Source organism: Morus notabilis, unplaced genomic scaffold, assembly GCF_000414095.1.
Source record: "Morus notabilis unplaced genomic scaffold, ASM41409v2 Scaffold485, whole genome shotgun sequence".
NCBI classification, from domain to species: domain Eukaryota; kingdom Viridiplantae; phylum Streptophyta; class Magnoliopsida; order Rosales; family Moraceae; genus Morus; species Morus notabilis.
Genome location: NW_010364290.1, coordinates 327,892 through 343,946, shown reverse-complemented (window position 1 = coordinate 343,946; position 16,055 = coordinate 327,892). Strand labels below are relative to the sequence as shown.

At 39.6% G+C, this 16,055-nt stretch overlaps 2 protein-coding genes across 2 annotated transcripts in view; one reads left to right on the top strand and one right to left on the bottom strand.

Moving 5' to 3' along the window:
• The window catches only part of LOC21408187 (protein RRC1), a 20,010-nt gene extending 8,460 nt beyond the window's left edge, over positions 1 to 11,550 (top strand). Inside the window, exons 5-18 of the mRNA XM_024170835.1 lie at positions 5,942 to 6,002; positions 6,087 to 6,236; positions 6,612 to 6,728; positions 6,841 to 7,006; positions 7,328 to 7,440; positions 7,648 to 7,719; positions 7,808 to 8,029; positions 8,194 to 8,252; positions 8,399 to 8,483; positions 8,569 to 8,706; positions 8,790 to 9,014; positions 9,094 to 9,893; positions 10,101 to 10,267; positions 10,597 to 11,550. Of these exons, the coding sequence (XP_024026603.1) occupies positions 5,942 to 6,002; positions 6,087 to 6,236; positions 6,612 to 6,728; positions 6,841 to 7,006; positions 7,328 to 7,440; positions 7,648 to 7,719; positions 7,808 to 8,029; positions 8,194 to 8,252; positions 8,399 to 8,483; positions 8,569 to 8,706; positions 8,790 to 9,014; positions 9,094 to 9,893; positions 10,101 to 10,267; positions 10,597 to 10,904 (2,683 nt within the window). The 3' untranslated portion in view covers positions 10,905 to 11,550. The remainder of the gene's footprint in view (positions 1 to 5,941; positions 6,003 to 6,086; positions 6,237 to 6,611; positions 6,729 to 6,840; positions 7,007 to 7,327; positions 7,441 to 7,647; positions 7,720 to 7,807; positions 8,030 to 8,193; positions 8,253 to 8,398; positions 8,484 to 8,568; positions 8,707 to 8,789; positions 9,015 to 9,093; positions 9,894 to 10,100; positions 10,268 to 10,596) is intronic.
• A 177-nt stretch (positions 11,551 to 11,727) lies between these two features.
• On the bottom strand, positions 11,728 to 15,675 carry LOC21408186 (L10-interacting MYB domain-containing protein). Its single transcript, XM_010106214.2, has 9 exons — positions 15,518 to 15,675; positions 15,033 to 15,400; positions 14,805 to 14,955; positions 14,381 to 14,721; positions 14,100 to 14,250; positions 13,678 to 14,018; positions 13,451 to 13,601; positions 12,813 to 13,153; positions 11,728 to 12,651 (listed from the first exon to the last, which is right to left on the bottom strand). Exons 2-9 carry the CDS (start codon positions 15,363 to 15,365, stop codon positions 12,091 to 12,093), a joined length of 2,370 nt encoding a protein of 789 aa, XP_010104516.2. The 5' UTR covers positions 15,366 to 15,400; positions 15,518 to 15,675; the 3' UTR covers positions 11,728 to 12,090.
• Positions 15,676 to 16,055: the final 380 nt, after the last annotated feature.

The following is a 16,055-nucleotide window of genomic DNA, read 5'->3' as shown; positions in this document are numbered from 1 at the left end:
GCCAATAGTCTAGAGTCCATGAGTCACACAAATAAAGATAGTGCAATCTTAATGTGGCACTATAGGTTAGGTCATCCAAATTTCATGTACTTGAAACACTTGTTTCCATCATTATTCATCAATAAAAATCCCAAGTTTCTTCAATGTGATATTTGCCAGTTATCTAAACACACCCGAAGCACTTACTCACCCCGTCCATACAAACCAACTCATCCATTCTCCCTAATCCACGGTGATATTTGGGGGCCAAACAAAATTCTAAATATCACCGGAGCAAGATGGTTTCTACTATTAATAGATGATCATACCCGTATAAGTTGGACATTCCTCATGAAAGACAAGTCAGAAACCAGCCAAATATTCAAAAACTTCCATAAGATGATCCAAACACAATTTCAAACAAACATCCAAATCTTCAAAACAGATAATGCCCGGGATTTCTTCAATTCCATCCTTGGTCCCTACCTCACATCCTATGGCATTGTTCATCAAAGTTTCTGCGTAGATACCCCACAACAAAATGGGGTGGCTGAACGCAAAAATCGACATATCCTAGAGGTGGCCCGATCCCTACTATTTCAATCCAATGTTCCCAAAAAATTCTGGGGTGAAGCAGTCCTCACTGCCACCTATCTCATAAATAGGATGCCCTCACGTATACTCACATTCAAAACCCCATTGGAAACTCTCCTAAAGTGCTACCCAAAATCACATTTGATCACACAAGTTCCCCTCAAAATTTTCGGATGCACTGCATTCATTCATATTCATTCTCATAATCGTAGTAAACTTGATGAAAGAGCACTCAAGTGCATCTTCATGGGGTATTCATCAAACAAAAAGGGATACAAATGTTTTTCACCTACCACAAACAAATTCTATCATACGATGGACATCACCTTCTTTGAAAACAAACCTTACTTCTCCAATTTCGAGCTTCAGGGGGAGATTAGCACACATGAACCACAAAATTGGGACTGGACTTCCCTCATTGACTATGGCTCACTTTCTCCTACTCTCTCTGGCCTACCTGATCCGAACATATCCTCATCAAGTCCAGAAAGCTCTCGGCCAAGTCCACCTCCTCCTCGGCCAAACATGTCTCCTCCACCAAGTCCATCTTCAGCCAATTCAATTCCATATCCCAATCATCTCACTCTTCCTAATGATGCCATAAAAGTATTTATCCGAAGAAAGCACTTGCCTGAACAAGGTCAGCAACATCATGACCCAATCCCGAGTTCAAGAAATTCTGAGACAACACAAGGTAAAGTGGATCTTAGTATGCAAATTGACGGTGAATATACAGAGAAGCCCGCGGAACAACACTCAGACTTAGAGCTGCCCATTGCTCAGAGAAAAGGAGTCCGGTCATGCACTAAGCATCCCATCTGTAATCACCTGACCTATGCAAACCTGTCCCAAAAGTTCAGGGCATTTGTGACAGCTCTCGACAAAATTCAGATCCCAACAACAGTTCAAGAAGCCCTACAAGTCCCGGAATGGCGAGCGGCAACCTTGGAAGAGTACAGTGCACTTGAAAAGAATGGAACATGGAGTCTAACACCTTTACCGCCGGGAAAGCATACGGTTGGATGCAAATGGATTTTTTCAGTCAAACAAAAGGCAGACGGAAGAATAGACAGATTCAAGGCACGATTAGTGGCAAAAGGATTCACACAGTCATACGGAATTGACTATCAGGAGACATTTGCACCTGTAGCCAAATTCAATACGGTACGTGTTCTACTATCTATTGCCGTAAACCAAGATTGGCCACTGCTCCAATTAGATGTGAAAAACGCATTCCTGAATGGAGATCTAGTAGAAGAAGTGTATATGGATATCCCTCCCGGGTTCGAGGATGATCACACAAAGGGAAAGGTATGCAAGCTCAGAAAGTCACTGTATGGGCTTAAACAATCGCTCCGAGCATGGTTCGACAGATTCACAAAAGTACTAAAACTTGATGGCTACACTCAATCTCAGGCCGACCACACATTGTTCATCAAACACTATACCGGCAACAAGGTAATAATCCTAATCGTGTATGTCGATGACATAGTACTCACAGGGAATCATGAAGAAGAAATACGGAGACTCAAGGCCCTCCTTTCCAAAGAATTTGAAATCAAGGACTTGGGACTCCTAAGATATTTCCTGGGAATGGAGGTAGCAAGATCAAGCAAAGGGATTTCAGTCTCTCAACGCAAGTATGTGCTAGATCTACTACAAGAAACCGGCATGAGTGGATGCCGACCAGCTGAAACCCCCATGGATCCCAACACGAAATTAAAACCTCGGACTGAAGAAAAATCAGTGGATACAGGGCAGTATCAACGCTTGGTAGGAAGACTAATCTACCTCACTCACACACGCCCGGACATAAGCTTTGCCGTAAGCCGTGTTAGTCAATTCCTAAACAATCCATCCGAAGATCATATGGAGGCAGTAACTCGCATTCTCAGGTTCCTTAAAAGGGATCCAGGGAAGGGACTATTATTCCAGAAGACAGCCAATCGGCTCTTAGAAATCTACACAGATGCAGATTGGGCAGGGTTTCCAAGCGACCGAAAGTCCACTTCAGGGTATTGCTCCTACGTCTGGGGAAATTTGGTCACATGGCGCAGCAAGAAGCAGCCAGTGGTAGCCCGCAGCAGTGCCGAGGCAGAGTTTAGGGCTTTAGCCCAGGGCATTTGCGAGGGAATATGGCTAAAACGACTACTGGATGAACTCAAAATTGCCATCTCAGGACCAATCCAGATGATGTGTGATAACCAATCAGCCATAGCAATTGCCAAGAATCCCGTCCACCATGACAGGATGAAACACGTGGAGATTGACAGACACTTCATCAGTGAGAAAATAGAAGGCAATATCATATCACTGAGTCACGTTCCATCACAACATCAAGTTGCAGACATTCTTACAAAGTCCCTCTTCAGGCCCAACTTCACGGAACTGAGCTCTAAGCTAGGTCTAATGAGTATATACCGCCTAGTTTGAGGGGGAGTGTTGAAATTCAAACTAGCCGAGTATTAGATAAGTGATAGGCTCCTAGAATCGTGGGATAATAGCTAAGGATCTGTTGTAAGCTAATCCCTATAAATGTGTAAAGTAGTTCCTAATATCTAGGAGGTCTCTTAGGATAAGATCTTATCTTTTGCCTTTGTATAAATACCCTTCCGGTCCATTCAATTAATGAGAGGAAATTCAGATTATTCCAAACTTCAGTTTTCTTGCAGTAGTTGCAGAACAAACCATCTCTATTGTTTGTTGATTTGTCGAATGACCTGTTCTCTGTCCGGTTGGTGTTCTATTGTGAGTTTTGAGGGGCAGCAGCAACAACAGTTGGAACCGAGACAGCAGCAGTAGGAACGTTTTTTTTTTCCTTAATGCAATTTAGGAGTCATTATGAGAGAGTCTGAGCTATCTGATCATCAACTTGTCTATGTTGTACCAAAACTTAGTTTGTGTGTATTTTTGTTGAGTGATTTACGCTATTATATGTTGTCCTTTTTGTGTAAATTTTGCATGGAATGTATGAACTCTGTGGTTAATAAAGAATTATTTCTTTAGGATACACACAACCAAGCTGGCATTGCTTATAAGGGTGGTATTCTCCCTCTACTTAAGCTTCTTGATTCAAAAAATGGCTCCTTGCAACACAATGCCGCATTTGCTTTATATGGTCTTGCAGATAATGAGGTGAATTTTGTTATCCATTGCTTTAGAACGCATTAGCATTCCTGTTTTCCTCTGTTTATTATTTATTTCTGCTAAGTATTGGAAGTTGGAACTAACTTGATGTTGTTTCCAGGATAATGTTGCACATATAATCAAAGTCGGAGGTGTTCAGAAACTCCAAGAAGGAGAATTCATAGTTCAAGTATATATTCCTTTTAATACGTTTCTAGTTGCTTGCCATAGCTCTTTATTTGTTATCATCATTTGCAGTTTCCTGTTTTCCCTAGTTGACAATACCTTTGTCACTTTGTTTGATTTTACTTGTTTTTTCTTCAGCCAACTAAAGATTGTGTGTCAAAGACATTGAAAAGATTAGAGGAAAAGATTCATGGACGTGTATGTTTCTCACGCCTTTTTAAATTAAATTAAATTTTCAAAATGTAATTGTTGTGAGGATGGATTTGAACTTAGGTGCTTTCTCCTGACAGGTACTAAACCATCTATTATATCTTATGCGCGTTGGTGATAAAATGGTTCAAAGAAGAGTGGCTTTAGCTCTTGCTCATCTTTGTTCACCTGGTGACCAGAAGACTATTTTCATTGATAACAACGGTAGGATTTCTAAAGTGGTTTTTGTTGAAATTCAAACTAGCCGAGTATTAGATAAGTGATAGGCTCCTAGAATCGTGGGATAATAGCTAAGGATCTATTGTAAGCTAATCCCTATAAATGTGTAAAGTAGTTCCTAATATCTAGGAGGTCTCTTAGGATAAGATCTTATCTTTTGCCTTTGTATAAATACCCTTCCGGTCCATTCAATTAATGAGAGGAAATTCAGATTATTCCAAACTTCAGTTTTCTTGCAGTAGTTGCAGAACAAACCATCTCTATTGTTTGTTGATTTGTCGAATGACCTGTTCTCTGTCCGGTTGGTGTTCTATTGTGAGTTTTGAGGGGCAGCAGCAACAACAGTTGGAACCGAGACAGCAGCAGTAGGAACTGAGACAATTAAGGCCGAGCTCTCACTTGGTGGAGTTTCAAGCATGACACCTCTCCTCTTCCTTCATCACCTCGGACAGTAGAGAAGACTTCACTCAGGGTTGGCAGAGAATCCTTTCCAAGTATTTGCACACGAACTTGGTCATATTCAACATTCAAGCCAGCCAAGAACTCGTAAACCCTTTCTCCTTCAACAAATTTTAGCATCATTGCAGCATCTTCGCTGCACTTCATCTTAAAGTTTTGGTAGTAATCGAGTTCAATCCACAAAATTTTCATCTTGTTATATTAAGCAGTAACCGAGGGATTATCTTGCTTGGTTGAGTGAATTTTTGTCTTAATTTCATAGACTAAGGCTGCATCACACACCTTTGAATAGGTCTGCTTCACAGTATCCCAGATGTCTTTTGATGTGGGCAGGAACATAAGGTTGCCACTAATCTCGCGCTGCATCGAGTTCCAAAGCCATGTCATGATTGACAAGTCTTCTACATCCCAAGCCTCAAACTTTGGATCATCCTCCTTCGGTATAGGGCCTGTCAAGTGACTCAATTTGCCTTTTCCTTTAAGGAAGGTTCTAACTAGTTGGGACAACACTAGGTAATTTCGGCCGTTGAGTTTAAAGGAGGGTTGCAGGTTTTGGTATTCACCTGTTTGTGGCTGGGAAATTTGGGTTGAATCAGGGTTTAGGTCGACATTTGTGGTATTGTTATCGGTTTCAGAGATTTCTGACATTTTTCTGGGTGATTAAAGGCTAAAGAGAAATGACAGTGAACATTTTTTTCCTCTCAGCAGAAAATCATGTAAGGCTCTGATACCATGAACAAAAAACGTTACTGTATGTCTTATTCATTGAGGAAAAGCTTACAGCTATTTATAGAGTACAGAGTATTTTAGTATACAACCTAGGTAATTCTTAATTACAAAAGAATCAAGGAATTACTTTCTGAAATTGACAGCTAACCATCCCATCACTCACAGCTTGCATTGACTCAATTAATCAGGAAACTATCCCTAAGAATCCTACCATTGACTGGACAAGTCAGGGAATGATTTCCCTGAGAATCAGAGGACAAATCAGGGAATGATTTCCCTAATAATTTGAGTCAACGAATCTTGACAGATTCGTCAACATGAACTAAGTCAGATATTTTTATTTTTTAACTTTCTCATTTCTGTTTCTGTGTTATCTGTTAATTGTGAGTGCAAAGAGCTTCTGTTACAATAAAATTTGCCAATAATTTTGCTTCTGTAGGTATGTTCCATCTTTCATACCGCCTCCTTTGGCGTCCAAGGGGAAAGAACCTGAGAAGAAAGTCAGTACAACATACTAAACACTTTTTTTTTAATGGAGCTTTAAAGGTATTTTGAATTCTAAATTTTGTCATCGTACTTTGTAGAGGGAAGAGGATAAACCGAGGGAGAGAGAAAAAGGAAAGTCGAAAAACATAGATCTTTATATGGAGGAGTTGAAGCATGCACAAGAGATGAGGGACAGGCGAAGCCAAGATCATGAAAACTGGCGAGAACGCCATAATGATAATTCTGCAGTAAGTATTATCTGCAGAAGCTTGATTTCATTTTGTAAAATGCAACGTCTTAAGATGTTCTTTCCTCATTTGGGAACAATCTGTTAACTTTCTATTTCAGCACCTTCTACCTTGCAATGTAGGTTTCCTTCATTTGGTCTTTACGGAAGTTTCAATAGGACAATTTAGGTGAATACTTGGTTAAAACATAAAGGCATAATTAAACGTGCTTATCTTCTTTAGACTTAGAACGAATTTGCTTCACCGAGTATAAAGCTGATATGCCATACCATTTCCAACAAATACGTTATGTGTGTATTCTTTTTGTAGTTGCATTGAATTAGTTTTCATTGTCTAAGATTATGTTAATTGTGTTACTATGTTTCTGTTTTCCAGCTAAGTCGCTTTGACGAACTGCCTGATGAATTTGATCCAAGTGGCAAGCTTCCTGGATCATTTGATGATGGTGATCCGCAAACAACTAATCTATATGTTGGAAATCTCTCACCACAAGTTAGTTTTCCCTTTCAAACTGTATATTTTACTAATCATTACTTCGTTGATTTTGAAAAAGAAGGGAGCAAAATTAGTATCTTATTTTGATTAATGTTCTCGATAAATATAGGTCGATGAAAATTTCCTTTTGCGAACATTTGGACGATTTGGGCCTATTGCTAGTGTGAAGATAATGTGGCCTAGAACCGAAGAGGAGAGAAGGCGCCAAAGAAACTGTGGCTTCGTAGCTTTCATGAATAGAGCTGATGGACAAGCTGCAAAGGATGAAATGCAAGGTTTTCTTCTGTTTCATTCAGTATTATGCCTTAATCTTTAACCTTTTAATTATGCTTTTTTGCTCAATGAACTTCTTTCGCATTTCATTGCGCAACTTTTGAGTCTGAAGTCTGGATAGATATGAAAGCTGTAGAAAATAAATGACAACGTAGTTTTGGTCAAAGATGCTGTCATTCACTGTCTTAAAGTGTCGTCCTTTGACCTGAAACCGGGATTCATGAGCCTACCAGACTCATGTTAAATTAAATCAAACTACTGTCTCTCTGTGTGTGTGTAGTGGGCAATATGAAGGAATTAAGAGGAAAAAATTTCATTTGCAGGTGTGGTTGTTTATGAATATGAGTTGAAGATTGGATGGGGCAAGTCTGTTGCATTGCCTTCACAAGCGCTTCCTGCTCCCCCACCCGGACAAATGGCCATCAGGAGTAAGGAGGTCAGATATGCATGATTGTATTGTTTATTTCTTTATCTTGCTTTGTGCGACATGTTTCTCTCTTGAATTCGATGGCCTGGCAAATTTTGTGCTGAGGAGGTTTTGTTTGACTGTACTTTCTCTATTCTTTCCACCATTCTATAATATAAAGTTCACTGAGATTGATGTGTGAACTTATAGTAGGAATATTGCGTTTTCTTATTGCAGGGAGCCACTGTAATCCTGTCTGGTCCGTCAGGCCCACCTGTCACTTCTGTCCCCAGTCAAAATTCTGAACTGGTACTTTGGTTCTGTCAGATCGTTTTTTTTTTTTTATACTTATTTAAATATTCATATTTGATTGCTAATTTATGTTCTTCGTTATTAGGTTCTGACTCCAAATGTTCCTGATATAATGGTTGTTCCACCTGAGGATGATCACCTCCGGCATGTAATTGATACAATGGCGATATATGTTCTTGATGGAGGGTGTGCCTTTGAACAAGCTATCATGGAGAGAGGCAGAGGGAATCCACTTTTCAACTTCTTATTTGAGCTTGGCTCAAAGGAGCATACTTACTATGTTTGGAGGCTTTATTCATTTGCCCAGGTACATCTTATATAAGCAATACATGTATCAGTTGCCAGCAGTAATTTATTTTATCCTGTGTGTGTGTGTGTATATTGGTTTGCTGTTTAGCTTCTGATACATCACATATAAGTTATATGCATGCATTCTTTTTCTGAGACCGAGGATTGGTTTGATTTGGGCAGGGTGATACTCTACAAAGGTGGCGAACAGAACCTTTCATTATGATAACTGGTAGTGGAAGGTACTGCATAACTTGTTTCTCTTTTAATGCTAGTTAGTTCAGTTTTTGCTCTTTTCTCCCCTGAACAAGGGGGCTTTCGGAATTTTGTTACCAAAACCACTATGATAATGTTGATTTTTATTATATAATTTTTTTTTCTTTCCCAGATGGATTCCTCCGTCCTTGCCGACTGCAAAAAGCCCTGATCTTGAAAAGGAGTCTGGTGCAACATATGCTGCAGGAAGGAGCAGGGTATTTGTTGCTTTGCTTGTTGCAGGGTGGTTTTTCTTTTCCACATTTCTGATGGTTTAACACTCCTCTTTTCATTCAACTTTAGCGTGTAGAGCCAGAACGTACACTGACTGATTCACAGAGAGATGAATTTGAGGATATGTTACGTGCATTAACATTAGAAAGGAGTCAGATAAAGGAAGCGATGGGATTCGCATTGGATAATGCCGATGCAGCTGGAGAGGTAATGTTGATAAGTGAGAAGCTCTTGAAAACCAGGTTGTTTGGTTTGTATATATGTCTCATAGAGTTCGTTTTGAATTGCAGATAGTGGAAGTTCTGACGGAATCCTTGACACTTAAGGAGACTCCAATCCCAACTAAAGTTGCAAGATTGATGCTCGTCTCCGATGTACTTCATAACAGTAGTGCTCCTGTAAAGAATGCTTCTGCCTACCGTACCAAATTTGAAGGAACATTACCGGATATAATGGAGAGCTTTAATGATCTGTATCGTAGTATAACAGGAAGAATTACAGCTGAGGCCCTTAAGGTATGTAACCAACAACAATTATGGGTTTCATAAATCTATTTTAGTTTTTCTTTGGTAATAATTTAGTTGAGTTCTGCAGGAAAGAGTTCTGAAGGTATTGCAAGTGTGGGCGGACTGGTTTCTTTTCTCTGATGCATACGTAAATGGTTTACGAGCTACTTTCCTTCGATTGGGAAACTCGGGTGTGACCCCTTTCCACTCCATATGTGGTGATGCACCAGAGATTGAAAAAATAATCAGTTTTGAAGACACAGGTGATGCAGGTAAGACCAACGAAGATGCTGCTCTTGCGATGGGCAAAGGAGCAGCTATGCAGGAGCTAATGAATCTTCCCTTTGCTGAACTGGAACGACGTTGCAGACATAATGGATTGTCTCTTGTTGGCGGTCGAGAAATGATGGTTGCACGGCTGTTGAGTTTGGAAGAGGCAGAAAAGCAAAGGGGTTACGAGCTAGATGAAGACTTGAAGTATGCTCAAGGCCATTCAAGTTCAGGTAGATATTCTGGTGGCAGGAGGGAAACAAATGTTGAAGGTGAGCCTATGGGGTCGTCTGGATGGAATCATTATGCAGGGGATGAAATAGACTCCCAGGCAAAAGGTTCAGTTCCTTTAGCCCAAACAATTCCGATTCCGCAGCCGGAACTAAAACCATTTGTGAAAAAAGAGAAGAGCGACCCTGTTTTGCCAGCGTCCAAATGGGCTCGAGAGGATGATGATAGTGACGATGAACAAAAGAGAAGTAGCAGGGGCCTTGGATTAGGCTACTCATCTTCGGGAAGTGAGAATGCTGGTGATGGTCCTAGCAAGGCTGATGAGATGGAATCTGCAGCTGATTCAAGTGTTGTTCAACCTGACAGTGGAATGAGTGAGGAGCAGAGGTTATCTTCAACTTTACTACGCTTTCTAGTTTTATTAATGGGGAAAACTTAGATTGAACAAATTTTTTATTTTATTTTATTTTATTTTGAATTTAAATGTAATGGGGTATGTTCACCAACGTATTTGGCACTACATTGAAGGTACGTGTATGTTCTGCTTGGTGTTGTTCTTTATAGTGGCGCTTAACTTTATTATCATTTCTCCAGAAAAAAGTTGAGACGTCTGGAGGCTGCTTTAATTGAATATCGTGAATCTCTTGAGGAAAGGGGAATTAGAAGTCCTGAAGAAATTGAGAGGAAAGTAACGATGCATCGTAAACGGTTGGAAGCTGAGTATGGGCTCTCCAATTCCAACAAAGATGCTGCTGGGAGCAGTAAGTACTTGAGATGTTTGTGATGCGTCTGCTTTTAGAATTTATTGCAGCCTTTTTTTCTCCCTTCTCCATGGTCTCTTTTTGGCTTCCTTGCTGGTACCATTTGATTGGTCAGCAAGTGTTATGTTTTTCGATTGGTCAGCAAGTGTAATGTTTTTCGATTGGTCAGCAACTGTTATAAACTATAGTTTTTCACCTTATTGAAATCCCAGGATGTTATTTTGATTTTCAACAATTAGCTTTTTTGTTTAATTCCGTTTACTGGGCAACAATGAAGTGCCGAAAGATGTTTTTCTCGTGTTTTCATCTTTCATAATTTTCTTCTGCAGAGAGAGCATCATTGGAGAGGAGGGACAGACGAGATAACAGCCATGAAACGTCAAGAAAACGGCACCGCAGCAGGAGCAGAAGCGACAGCCCCACGCGGAGATCAACCAATAGAGATAGGGAGAGGGAACATGATCTGGACAGGGACCGGGAAAGACACAGGGAGAGGGACAGAGATAGAGGTCATGATTTTGAAAACGAAAGGGGGAAGCGCGAGAAGAGTGGAAGTCGAGAGAGGGATGACAATGAGAGGGACAGAGGCAGAGAAAGAGGAGATAGGGATAGAGATAGGAGGAGACGAATGAAATGATTCCATTCCGAGAGTGTTGCTTTCTCATGGAAAATGATTTGGGATTTCATGATTATTGCCATGAACTGCTTGTTGCAAATCGAACAAAGATGGGAGTAAAGATATTATCAAGTCAATTCTTTGGTTGCCAACAATAGACGAAGATATTCAAGTCAACAAATGGAATGAAGCAATTGCGGCCATGGAAGAGTCTTGTGATTATGGCGCTGTGAAGAGGGTTCCCTTCCCTCCCAAAATCCTATGAGAGGTGGTTGTTAACGACATTTACAACCAAAATATGACTTTTATTCGAGTTTAGAAGACCATCCTGTCATTGTGGTGGTCGATGAGTAGTTTGTATTTTGTTATCTTTTTTTTCCCCTTACGTTGAACTGTCGCTAGTGGCGACCGGTGTCTGGCGACTGGCAACTGCTGATGACAATGTATGTTTCGTCTTTATTTATTTAGCTTCTAGTGTTTTTCTAGTGGCTAGGGGATCAGGCGTCCCTAGTGTGTGAAAAGTCCAATCTTAAGTTCTTAACCCCTTCTCTTTTCAGATAAGCTTTTGCTTAGGATTTTGATTTTTTCTCTTAAAAATCTCCTTTAGGTGGTTTTGGTAAGTTAAGAATTTTGATGCTACATCTACGTAGGAGAATAGCAAGTTATATGAGACAATTTGATTCACATGAACTTTTTGCGTTCCACAAAATGCAAGTTAATTCTTTCAAGATTTGAAGCTTGTTCTATCTAAGCTATACACTTCTATATTTACTTTCAAATATTCGTATTAGATACGCATTTTTGTTGTACTTACTACGTACTTTTTATTCTGGTCCTTGCCGTGGTTGCTTCCTGTGTCAACTCGTCAGAGTTCAGAAGCATGCTCTTTTAGATTTTTTTTAGCAACCAAAAAAAAAAAAAAAGAAATCCTCACTTCATTAAAGCGGAATCCTGTAAATAAAAGCTGGCAAAACATTTTGCTAAGAAAGTGCTCGGGATTATTTCAGCAGATTAGAAAAAAAAATAAAAAAAATAAAATAACCCCACTGTAGTAGCAGGAAAATGGTGCCCACAGTTTATGAAAACTATGCAAATGTTAAAACAAACAATAAAGACATTTCAATGAGATAAATATTGCTACTGGTACTGGAAGTGAGACAGCATCTAAAAACCTGTCACACTTTGTCAAAGCACAGAGAGGTCACAACTACGGACGAAGCTTTCTGAGTAACCATTTCTTTCGCAGCGAAATATCGAGTGCCAAGAATGTCTTCGCTTTTCTCTCATCTTCCAACAGATCACAAGCATCCAAAAGAAGCTCATCATCCATATCTGGTATAGCCTGGAGTGCATCAATTGCAACTTCTATTGAATGATCACTCTTGTTCTCTTTCTTTGCCAATTCCGCGACCAGGTCCGCCATCTCAGATAGAGAGTTTAGCCTATTCTCGCTCTGAGTCTTCTGCACTTTTTCCGGAGGTCCCGAAACCAATGGAGATGCTGGTCGTTTCTTCTGTTTCTCAGTCATATTGACGTTGTCAGTTGACAATGTTAGATTTCCAGAAGCTCCATCAACCACTATTTCCAAGTCGGTTAATGTTTCTAGAATTCGACAATGACTAGCCATTTGCGGACCCTGATCGTCATACATCATTTCTGCATCATGACCGTTGATTCTTTCATCTAATAATCTGTTTTGAAAAATCTTGCACAAATCGCTAAAACTGCTTAGGCAAGTATTTCTGTACGAAACAGCATCTGGGCGTTCCTGCAAAATATCATAAAGGCACTAGTTATGAGTAATATTACTTTTGGCCACATTCAACTACTAAATTGACAAAGCTCGCTCTCCCCAAAAGGTAAGTATTTTTGTAATTTCACATAACTAATAAAGATCGCAGCAGACACATAATACATTATTTTGTGTACCTTAATGTAGGCTTCCCAAACATCATTATCAGCGATTACCATGTGCCGAGTTTCATCCCATGCGAACCCACTACAGCTAAGAATCTTGCTGATGCCATCATACTGGTTTTTGAACCATAAATACCGATCTTCTAGGAAAGTTTTATAACATTGCAGTCCTAATGTTTCACTAAATGATTTGAGCATGTTATCCCAGGCTTGCTCGTTGAATGCACTATCAATCTTATTACCCTTTTGCACCTGCTCTAACATAAGGTCAATCAAGCAACGGTCTAATTGTGGTGTCCATTCTAACCTTGAAGAAATAGCATTGGCAGCTGTCAGGTCGTTTGTCTCCTCACCTAGAATCAAGAAAAATAAGAAGTACATATAAACTGTTCGCGGATGTGTCTTTGGAAAATACACAATCTAATAACCACTTATAATTCAGATAAAAATGCCATAATTTATCCGTAATATAACTCTTTAGAGAAGAAAAGACGAACCCCACCGTTGGCATTAACGCTTAGGTTTAATTTTAAGAAAGAGAACATAAAAATGTTTATGTTATGTTCCGTATACGGGACAAAGTTGTTATCAGGCTCAAAAGTGACTAACAATCATACTATTGTGAAGTAAACACACACGCAGAAACATACTTGTCATTAAAACAGGTAATTCACCCACAGGGTCTACATCGCGTGCCAAGCGGCCGTATCTACCATCAGAATGTTCTTCACCAAATATAATACACAATTTGTGGAAGCCTGGTACAGTTTTAACTCTATAAGATCGAGCATCAGGACGGACCTGCATGAATTATATGTTCTTAGGCTCTCGGCAGAACAACTAGAGAATTCACCCTAGTCAACGAATGAGAATTTACCTTCGTGTAGGCATCCCAAACATGATCCTCGGCTATTATCATTTCTCGTGCTTCATCCCAAGAAAATCCACTGTGCTCGAGAAGAATCTTTATGTCGTTATACTGCCTCCTCAAATGTTTGTACCTATTCTTCAGGACATCTTTGTCATAGCAAGATTTAAATTGTGCACTGAAAGATGTAACCATGTCTATCCAAGCCTGACTTATGAATGTTTGCCCAAGTTTGTTTCCTCTATGCACTTGGTCTAGTAACAAATCTATAAGATATCGGTCCATTGGTGGTGTCCAATATGTTCTTGTACGATCACCAACACCTGAGGCTTGGTTCGCCCTTCCTTCACCTGAATTTGAGATCACAAGGATATCGAGCAAGAAGTTGAAATGAAGAAACTGCAGTTAGGAGACAGATAATTGAAAGTTACCTGCTTTTGGTTGTAATGCATCATCTTCACGGTTTTTCTCCTGGTGCGAACAATTCTTCAACCCATTAGCAACTTCATTTCCGAATATAAGGATCAAATCATAATAGTTTGGCAACGCTTTTGTTCTGTATGTACGTGCAAGCGGGTGTGTCTGCATCATTTTATTTATTTATTTATTTATTTTTATCAATCAGTCACTTGAGATAATATGATATGGTGGCTGTAAAACAAGTATGACATTTTTTTTTTTTTTGAGAAAGAGAACCTTCCCGTAAATGTACCTTGGTATAAGCATCCCAAACATGGTCATCGGCTGTAACCATTTGTTGCGTTTCATCCCAGGAAAAGCCATCTTGTTTCAGAAGAAACATCACGTCGCTATAGTACTTCCACAATTTTTTGTGTCGATGCCTCAAAACCCTTTTGCCATGTTGAGAACCAAATTTCGCATTAAATAATGTAAGCATATCTGTCCATGCTTGTTTATTGAATGTGTTGCCAGTTTTATTGCCTCTTCCTACTTGGTCCAACATAAGCTCAATGAAATACTGGTCCATTCCTGATGACCAATCAGTTCTCTGCCGATCATTACTTGAAGGAACAACACTGTAGATCCCATCACCTACAAAATTGAGGAATGTTAAAGTAGTTAGTTCAGTGTAATCGAATACGATTATGGAATTAAGTCAGGGAAAGAATACACACCTACATTTACTCCCTGCATTTCATCATCAAAGTCTATGTCATGACTTGATCGGCTGTATCTTCCATCAGCAGTTGTATAGCCATATATCAAACACAAATCATTGAAATTCAGAACTGCTTTTGTTTTATAGGATCGAGCATCCGGATGAACCTGCAACATATGTTTCGTTATTTCCCAGTCATGAATACTCTTTCTACAAAAGAACGAGTATAAAAGTCACACTTTACTTTTATGTAAGCATCCCAGACGTAATCATCAGCCACCACCATTTGGCGAGTTTCATCCCAAGAGAACCCATTATGACCAAGAAGATTCTTCACATCATTGAATTGCTTCCACAAATTCGTGTAACGACCTTTCAGAACATCCTTGTCGTACTGAGAACCGAATTTCGCATTGAACATGGCAAGCATGTCTGTCCAAGCCTGCTTGTTGAAAGTGTGGCCAATCCTGGCCCCTCTGTGCAGTTGCTCTAACATCAGATCAATAAAGTATCTTTCCATAGCCGGCGTCCAATATGTCCTTGAGCGATCACTGCCTGTAGTGGTTTGACCAACCATTCTATTGCCTCAAAGTTTTGTATTTTATCAAACCACTGACATACATAAAGACACAGGTTATTTTCTTCATGTGCAAAATGTTAACAATTCTTTTGGTTGAATCTTCACATTGAACCTTTAAGAAGAAAAACAGAGAGAGAAACGCTTAATACATGCTTTGAAACATTGATTCATGTGGATCCAATAGTTTTGTTGAATGGTGCTCCCCGCGCTTCACAGTTATTACTGCTGCTGTTGTTGTTGTTAAAAGATTTTGGAGGGAAAGTTACAATAGAAGTTTCCTTTGGGTTTCTTTCCGTGTAAAACTTGATACTAGCACCATTTACTAGCTAAACAACAGTAGACATTGATAAACAAGCAAAACATACTTGGAGAACAAACATCAAGTTAAGTTTGCTTTATTATTAGCGTCATTATAATTATTATTCGTTTATGCAGAGTGAAAAATGACCAAACCTGAGAAGAAAAAAAAAAAAACACTAAAACAAAAACCTTCAGCTGTTAAATGCCACGCAACATTGGAATGGGAAATTTTCGAACATATAATTCTCCCCAAATGGCAAAATTCATGAAAATACGAAGGAGAACAGTGGAAAGAGAGTGGTATTTACCGGTTCCGTTTGGAGGTGATTGGCGCCTAAGAAAATCTGATTGCCAAACCAGTTAACCCTAATCCGGAATAAGGACAAT

Coding starts and splice junctions, on each gene's coding strand:
- LOC21408186 (XM_010106214.2), bottom strand. CDS start 15,365: ATGGTTGGTCAAACCACTACAGGCAGTGATCGCTCAAGGACATATTGG. Junction 14,251..14,380: donor TTTGGGATGCTTATACCAAG/GTACATTTACGG, acceptor AAAATGATGCAG/ACACACCCGCTTGCACGTAC. Junction 12,652..12,812: donor TTTGGGAAGCCTACATTAAG/GTACACAAAATA, acceptor GATATTTTGCAG/GAACGCCCAGATGCTGTTTC.